This window comes from Parus major, unplaced genomic scaffold (assembly GCF_001522545.3).
Source record: "Parus major isolate Abel unplaced genomic scaffold, Parus_major1.1 Scaffold489, whole genome shotgun sequence".
NCBI classification, from domain to species: Eukaryota; Metazoa; Chordata; class Aves; order Passeriformes; family Paridae; genus Parus; species Parus major.
This window is the reverse complement of record NW_015379381.1, coordinates 6,990-15,419: the sequence shown is the minus strand read 5'-3', so window position 1 is coordinate 15,419 and position 8,430 is coordinate 6,990. Positions and strand designations below refer to the sequence as shown.

The window sequence follows — 8,430 nt, the reverse complement described above, 5'->3', positions numbered from 1 at the left end:
TATCTTACCCTCTTTTGTATTGTTCTCCCTGAGCCCGCCTTGAGCTCTATCTGTTGGCTCATAGCAAACTCTCTCTCTCTCTCTCTCTCTCTCTCTCTATCCCACGCCCTGAAATAAATTTCTAACACCTAACTCGATTATAGAGGTCTTTGTCGTGTCTCTGACCGTCCCCAGGAAGCGTCTCCTACATCTTTCTCTCTCTCTCCCTCTCCTCTATCGCATAACCCTTGTTGTTGGTAATAAAATAAAGGTGCATTATTGCTGTTGTGATTTAAACTGAATTCCCTTCGTGTCCTTTTTGCACTCAGAGATCAAACAAACCTCTCAGAGTTCCCACTCACATTAGCAAATCGTGACATCTAAACTGGAGTCATGGACAGGATTTCTGACAGACAGAAGGGGCTGCAGGTTTGTCGTGCAGTCTGTATTAGGGGAAGGATGTCTTGCTCCAGCCACACCCAGCCCGACACTCCCAAAAGAGTGAGCGGTGTCTAGAAAGCAAGGGGGGGCGACTCGAATTTCCCACAAACTGCACACACCGAGGTGAAAAGTACCCCACACTCACTTGAGGGCTCTGTCTGCAGAATTTCACAAAAGATCTCTTAGTGCAAAAGGGTGGGACTGTTTTTGTTGTTGTGTGAATACATTTTGACTGCTTGGTGTAGCAAAGAGACAACCAGAATTTTAAACTGAAGGAGTGTCTCCCAAGCAGATTTAGTCTTTTTACCCATACAGGGAAGCAAAAAGTTGTGTGTGTGTGTATAATTTGATACCTCCCTGTAGTGGTTTTCCCTTTGTAAAAATGACTGAAAACGGCAGTACAGAAGTTAATGCTGCATTTTATGCTCTGTTAGCAAAACAGAATGCCAGACTTTCTCCAGGAGGGGAAGAATGGGTGCTTAATTGTCGGTTTAATTTGGAAAATGTGATTGATAGAGTATGGTTTTTTTTTTGCAACATGAAACAAAATTTAAACTGGGTAAAAATAAAACTATACTCTGCTCAGTTTTGGGAGCTTGTCTTACAGCAGCTATAGAAAGTCAGTGTAAGTGAAGAAGTGAGGAAAAAACGATAATAAACTCCCTCCAAAACCTAGTTAAAATTTTGCAAAAACAATTGGATGAAGAAAAGAGTAAGATCAATCTGTTGCGAGCAGCCCTTCATGATAAAAATTCAAAAATGCTGACTTGCTAAAAGAAACAGAAAAGAGGGAAACCCTTCTCATTAATCAAATTTACCCTCAAAAGAAGCTAACTCAGATAAAATTGTGGGGAACACTGGTGTCCTAGTTTGAAACCTATAATTAAAACAGAACATAATTATATCAATGATGAAGATGATCCACATATAACCACTAAAAAAACCCCCGTACACTGCTACTGAATTGGCTAAGTTAAAAACGGAGTACGTGCACAAATCAGAGACAGAATACGTATTCCGAGTGTCTCTCACTGGAGGTGATCGAATTGGATTGAGAGAACAGGAAGTCAGTGGGTACTGGGGACATGGAGTCTTCTTTACAACAGGAGACAGACGTAACCCATGGTCCCTAACTCAGCACACAGCTTATTGTGCAGGGGGGTTTAACCCATTGGAAAGGGGGGACCCTATAGCTATAGTGAGTACCCCAAACCAACTACTGAAAACATTCACAAAGCTGCCTGCTTGCAAATGATACATGACAGAAAATTAACTGCTGGCTGTGAATTGCTAATGCAGTTACCTGTGAAGCCTGAAATTATGACCCCTTTAATTCAAGGCCTGCCAGCATCACTTAAACCTACAGCAATTTTCCTCAAAAAAAAAAAACAAACCCAAAAAAACCCCACAGCAGCTGTAACGCTTGTGGATAGACTAGATACATTTCTTGGGAACCCGACTGATCTACCTGGTTCCACTGATCCTGGGTTTACTCCCTTCACCACCCCTCCTCAGCCGACAGGTTCACAATTGTGTTCTCCTGCTAGCAACCATAAAATTTGGACACAGAGAAAAGTTGCAAAAGAGCTAATTAATTACAGTAGCAATTATGGACCTGTAAAAATCCCAGAAGAAAAATCAGAGAAAGCAAAAGGTGTTAGATACATTGGTTCTCTTAAGGAAAACCCAGAAAAGAGAAAACAAATCTCTAACCGCCAGTATTGCTGGTCACAAGAGATAAAGAAGGGGGTCCCCAGAAACATAATGGATGGCTTATCACTTAAAAGTTGAGTAAAGTAGCTTCTAATTGGCACTGTCCCAAGTTCATTGTATTGAATGCCCCATTGTATAACCCAGCAAACCAGTCAGATCAAAGCCTCTAGGCTCTTTGAGTGCCAAGAAATGGACACAACTCCACCAAATACCCCCCAAATCCCCAAATATTCCCAAGTATCTCCTTGAATGCCAAATTCCTTTAAAGCACTAGTGAAAAGTGAGGCTTTAGATGCCTTTGATGAATTCACAGATTTTGCCCCAATTTTGTCTGTTTTACAGGAATGCTGATGAATCAAAAGATAGAACCAAACCAGAATGACCAGCAGCCCAGTGTGTTCCCAACACAGATCACTGGGAACGTGGGTCATCAGGGCTCTGCCCAACGTGAGTCCTCTTATGGGGGATGGAGCTGGAGCAGTGCATGAAGCTCTTCCTACACTTGAGGCACTCGCAGGGCTTCCCTTACCGGTGCCTCCGTTGGTGTTTGGTCAAGTCAGAGCTCCTGGAGAAGCTCTTCCCACACTGGGGACACTTGCAGGGCCTCTCCCCAGTGTGGATGCGCTGGTGGATGATGAGGTTGGACTTTTGATTGAAGCCCTTCCTGCAGTCAGGGCAGTGGAAGGGCCTCTCATCCGTGTGAATCCGCTGATGGACAAGGAGATTGGAGCTGCTCTGAAACCTCTTCCCACACTGAGGACACTCATAGGGCCTCTCCCCAGTGTGGATGCGTTTATGGGTATTGAGGCTGGAGCTCTGACTGAAGCTCTTCCCACATTCCCCACACTCATAGGGCCTCTCCCCAGTGTGGATGCGTCGGTGGGTGACAAGGGTGGAGTTGTGCTTGAAGCCCTCCCCACAGTCGGGGCAGCGGAAGGGCCTCTCATCCGTGTGAAGCGGCTGGTGCACGAGGAGAGTGGAGCTGCTGTGAAACCTCTTCCCACACTCAGAACACTCGTAGGGCCTCTCCCCTGTGTGGATGCGCTGGTGGGTGATGAGTTTGGAGTTGCAGTAGAAGCCCTTGCCACATTCCCCACACTCGTAGGCCCATTCCCCAGTGTGGATCATCTGGTGGCGGATCAGGAATGAGCTCCGGCTGAAGCACTTCCCACACTCCAAGCACTTGTAGGGCTTCTCCCCATCCTGAAGCTGCTCATGGACCACCAGCTCAGTGCCCCGGCTGGATCTCTGTCCGCCTTCCCGGCACAGGGTGGGTCTTTCCTCCTCAGAGCACCCCGGAATGGGTTTGGAGCCCCTCTTCCTGCGGGATCTCTGAAGCTTTTCTTCCCTGTTGGATTTCTGCGCTGTGGAGCTGCTCAAACTGGCCTCTTCCACGAGTTTCTGACGTGAGGCTTTGTCCTCCCTGGTCTCCATCCTCAGCTCCTTGTCTGCGGGAGGAAGGACAAGGAGAGGATGGGATTTGCCTCCCTGCCAGAGGGAAGGGGAAGGAGATCCCCCCAGTGGGTCCCCGGCAGGACAGCGTCGGCAGCGGGGTTGTCCTGCAGCTGCGGGCCATGCTGGGCTGGGAGACGGAGCAGGAGAGAGGGGGAAAGGGGCACTGACTTCTTCCTCACCTGCCTGGGTATCGTGGGGCATCTTCTTCTTCCTCACAGCCTCCTTCTCCGTTTAGTCGAGGTTTCGGCATGGGAAATCCTGGTTTGGGGAAAAAATACAATGCATGAGCACAATGGGTTAGGGTTTTCCTTCTCTCCAAGTCCATCTCTAGAAGTCACCAGCCATCCATAAACAGCACCCAAACACCAAGATTCAGCCATGAAAATGCCTCCCAGGAGTTCCCCATCTCTGGCCTCTCCCCTTTGGTGTTTACAGGTTCCCTCCTGTCCTCCCCAGGCTGCTGGGAGTGCCAGAAATCCCAAAAGTTCCCTGTCTCCTTCTCCCAGCTTGGGGGACTCCCCAGTGCCTCCCCAAGGGGCATTTTCTGCTCAGCTTTGGAGTTCTTCGTTCTCCACACATCCCCCCCAAAAAATCCCAACCCAGGGACCCCCCAGGATATCTGGGCAAAGCTCCCCCTGTTAGCATTCAGGAACACACATAATCACAAATGTTTATAAGAATGTGCTTTATTGAAGAGCTCTGGGTGTCAGGGGTACACAGACCCAAATCTGACCCGTCTTGGTTTTGAACTGAACATGTTTTATACTCTATCATTATACAACTTACATATTAATTGTTTAACTTATATTGTTCTATTGTATGCATTGTTTTTACCCAAGCATGGATTTCTTGTGATCCCCCCTAGCCCCCAAACATTGTTCCTCATGTTCTTTAAACAATAATTATATCTAATCATATCTAACAATTGTATCATTTATCATCTACCGACTATACAGGTGCAGTTTGACCTGATCTTTAACAAGCACAAGGCCTAACATTTCTCAGGACCTACTTTTCCCAGGGCTTGGCAAACCTAACTTTCTTTCTAAGGCCCTGAATTTTCTAAGATTTTAAGACCTTTTACTATCACCCCTCCCCGGTCACCTGTGGGATGCGGGGTGATGATGCCACGGGTGGGGGTTGGGGATTCAGGGAGTGTTTCATCTGGTGGTTCCTTCTCCTTTCCCTGATCTTCCTTTGTCCCTCCTCTTCCTCCTGCTTCTTGTCTTCCTCTTCCTGCTCCTCCCTAACTCCACCCCCTTCTCCTACTTCCATCTCTTTTAGTTCTCCTTCATCCCTCCTCTTCCATTCCTCCTCCCCCAGGAGCAGCAAAACCCTCGGTGCCGATTCCTGAACCCCTCACAGCCCACAGGAGGAGTGGAGATGGAGCCGAGAGAGGTGGGGATGTGTGGAGACCGAAGAACCAGCCAACCTCAAAATCCAAGCTCTCCCGTGGAGAGCTTCTCCCTAGGCCAGACATTTTATCTCATGAAGAGAAAGTGTCACTCCCAGAGGCCTTTGAGTTGAACACGTTAATTCGTTACACCCCATTGGTTTCCCTCCCTATCAATCCACCCCAATACATGTATCCCAGTTTCCCCCTCCCCTCTCCTTCCCTATAAATACCCTGGTTTTTCCCCTGTTTGAGGAGCTGCTGTCACTGGCTCCCTTCACTGAGGGCCCTGCTATAATAAAGGCTGTTTCTCAGTGGAATGCCATACAGCTCTCTAGTCTCCCTCTCTGCGTCGCCTGCACGCTGCCGCTGAGCTGAGATCAGTCGCCAGGACAGTTGCCTGTGCCCCTGGGCAGTCCTTTTCAGGATGGCTTCTTCAGGGTAGTCATGGCACCCCTGTCATCGACACCACCGCAGCAGGGATGGGCAACGCGGGGCTCTCCACTGCTCCCACCCACTGGGGACAGGGGGAACCTGGTCCTGGGAAGAGGAGAGGAAAACTGGGAAAATTGGGGGCTGCAGATCCAACCTGGGGCTGGCTGGGGACCCTGGCTGGGGACTGCCAGCCCTTGGGGCTCCTCTGGAGAGATCCAGAGGGGGGAACGCAGAGAGGGCTGGGGGATCCCAGGAGTGGCAGCACTGGCAGGGACTGGTTTGTACTGGGGTAACTGGAACCTTACTGGGGTAAGTGGGAATCATTGGGAATGAGCACAAGCATGCTGATGGTAGCTGGGATATATTGGGAGCATCTGTGACCATACTGGGTGGACTGAAATCACACTGGGAACAACGGGGACAACTGGGAGTGAGTGAGAGTGACTGGGTCTACACTGGGAGCAACTGGGCATGACTGGGACCATGCTGGGAGGGGCTGGGATCATCTGTAGAGGGACTGGGACTTTACTGGGGGCAACTGGGTGCAACTGGGATCACACTGGGAGGAACAGGGAACAACTGGAACCATCTCGAGGGCAACTAGAATCCTACTGGGATCACACTGGGAGGAACAGGGAACAACTGGAACCATCCCGAGGGCAACTAGAATCCTACTGGGATCACAGTGGGAGCAGCTGGGCCATGCTGGGCAAGACTGGGACCATACTGGCAGCAAGTGGGACTGCACTCAGGGTGACTGGGAGCGGCTGGGAGCAACTGGGATCAGGCTGGAAGGTACTGGAACCATGCTGAGGGGACTGAGAACACAACTGGGATCATAGTGGGAGAAACTGGAATTAACTGGGAAAGAATGGGATCATTCTGAGGTAACCAGAACCTTGCTGGGGCAACTGGGATACACTGGGAGTGTCTGTGACCACACTGGGAACAGCTGGAACCACAGCAGGAGAAACTGGGAGTGAGTGGGACCATGCTGAGATGGACTGGCACTATTCTAGGGACAACTGGGATCATACTGGTAGGAACTGGGAAAAATTGCAACTATTCTGGGATCATACTCAACTGGGATCATACTGGGATCACAGTGGGAGCAGATGGGTCCATGCTGGCTGAGACTGGGATCCCACTGAGGGTGACTGGAATCGTATTGGGATTGACTGGGAGTGGCTGTGAGCAACTGGAATCATGCTGAAAGCAACTGGGAGGAGCTGGGAAAGACTGGGAGCATGCTGGAGCTGACTGGGATACACTGGGAGAGACAGAGAGTCCCAAGGATCACACTGGAGGCTACTGGGGTCATACTGGAACTGACAGGGAGCAACTGGGGGCCACTGGCCTCATACTGGGAGTGACTGGGATTAGACTGGGAGTGACTGGGATTAGACTGGGAGTGACTGGGATTAGACTGGGAGTTACTGGGATCATACTGGGAGTTACTGGGATCATACTGGGAGTGTGACATGAAAGCTGGAAAATTGGGGAAAAATGGGAAAAAAAAGCAAGATAAATTAAAGGAAAATAGAAGGGGAAAACAGAAAAAAAAATCGGGGTGAAATAAAAAAAATGGGGAAAAATCAGGAAAAAAATTGGGAAAAATTTGACAGAAAATTGGGGAAAACCAGGAAAAATGGGGGGAAAAAAGGAGAAAACTCAAGCAAAAAATGGGGAAAATTGGGGAAAAAATCAGGAAAAGAAAGTGGAAAAAATCTGGGAAAAATCAGGAAAGATTAGGAAAAAAAGGGTAAAAAATCGGGAAAAAATAGGAAAAGAAGGAAAAATCAGGAAAAACCAGGAAAAGTTTGGGAAAAAATGGGAAAATCAGGAAAAATCTGGGAAAGAACTTGGAGAAATCAGGGAAAATCCAGAAAAGAAAGAGGAATAAAATGTGGGAAAAAATGGGAAAATATTGGGAAAAAACCCAGGAAAAAATCAGGGAAAACTTATGGAAATTTGAGAAGAAATTGTGAAAAAGCTAGAAAAAATTTAGGTAAGGAAGAGAGAAAAATCAGGAAAAAACAGGAAAGGCATGAAAAAAGTTGTGAAAAATCAGGGTGTAAATTCTTCCCTAAAAAATTCATTTTCTCTCTCTCTGATTCTGCTGCACTTCTGTATTTTTCTTTCTCCACCTGGATTTCTCAGTCTCCTTTGGGCCGAATTCTTTTTGGGATCCTCCCTTGTGGGGACTCCCACTTATCTCAGTTCTTAAGGTTTGAAGAAAACTCCTGGGCTCATTAGCATCTTGTTTCTTGTGTTTATTAGAAGGTCATTACAAAAGTTGGCAGGTCTCTCCAGAGACCTGCACAAGCTCAATTCACCACACCCTGGCTCATTTCGCTCTGATGGTACAAGATGGCCCCAAACCCTGCGGCCTCTTCACCTTTATATCTATTTTTACCCTATTAACTACAGACACGTGTATTGTTATTATGTTTTAACAAATAAGTTTTCTGTATCTACTTACGTAATTAAAACTGTGACTAACTCTAAACCAGCAATTCTTTGTGCTCCCAAAAACTGCAGAATCATGGAGAAGGAACTAAAAACCATACCTTTTTTCCTCCATCTTTACTCCATGTATGAAACCCCTCTAAAATTTGTATTTTTCACCTCAGTGACATATTAAACATTTTACTACTTTCTACTTCATCTTTCATAAATCTTAGTTTGCCCAGGGATATTTGGAAGCCCTTCTGTCAGTAGCAAATAGGATTGATACTTTTTCAGAGAATAGAATAAACAGAGAAATGCCTCTACGTTTCCTCGACTCCTACACAGGGAAAATATCAGGAAAATAAAGCCAAAAAGACCCTGGGAAAAATCAGGAAAAAGTTGGGAAAAATATTGGAAAATTGAAGGAAAAACCAGAAATATTTGAGAAAAAATGGGAAAAAAATCAGGAAAATAACTGGGAAAAAATCAGAGAAAAAAATATGAATAAAAAAAGAAAATCAGGGGACAAACAGGAAAAGGAAAAAAAATCAGGAAAAAATCAG

The 8,430-nt window shown here is 47.0% G+C and overlaps 1 protein-coding gene across 2 annotated transcripts; it reads right to left on the bottom strand.

The window, feature by feature from the left end:
* Positions 1 to 53: 53 nt before the first annotated feature.
* LOC107199197 (zinc finger protein 239-like) lies at positions 54 to 6,993 on the bottom strand. Of its 2 annotated transcripts, none has more exons than XM_019005502.2 (3): positions 5,215 to 6,993; positions 3,768 to 3,846; positions 54 to 3,581 (listed from the first exon to the last, which is right to left on the bottom strand). In XM_019005502.2, the coding sequence occupies exons 2-3, from the start codon at positions 3,787 to 3,789 to the stop codon at positions 2,659 to 2,661; spliced, it is 945 nt and encodes a 314-aa protein (XP_018861047.1). In that variant the 5' UTR covers positions 3,790 to 3,846; positions 5,215 to 6,993; the 3' UTR covers positions 54 to 2,658. The 2 variants fall into 2 exon arrangements, with proteins under 2 accessions (XP_018861047.1, XP_033367593.1); XM_033511702.1 differs by having other exon boundaries at positions 5,310 to 6,993.
* Between the last annotated feature and the right edge of the window lie 1,437 nt (positions 6,994 to 8,430).

What these genes read in the sequence shown, in the direction of transcription:
- LOC107199197 (XM_019005502.2), bottom strand. Translation starts at nt 3,789, where the DNA reads ATGCCCCACGATACCCAGGCAG. An exon ending in GCCCCACGATACCCAGGCAG is followed by an intron (nt 3,582 to 3,767) that starts GTGAGGAAGAAG and finishes TTCCTCCCGCAG; the next exon opens with ACAAGGAGCTGAGGATGGAG.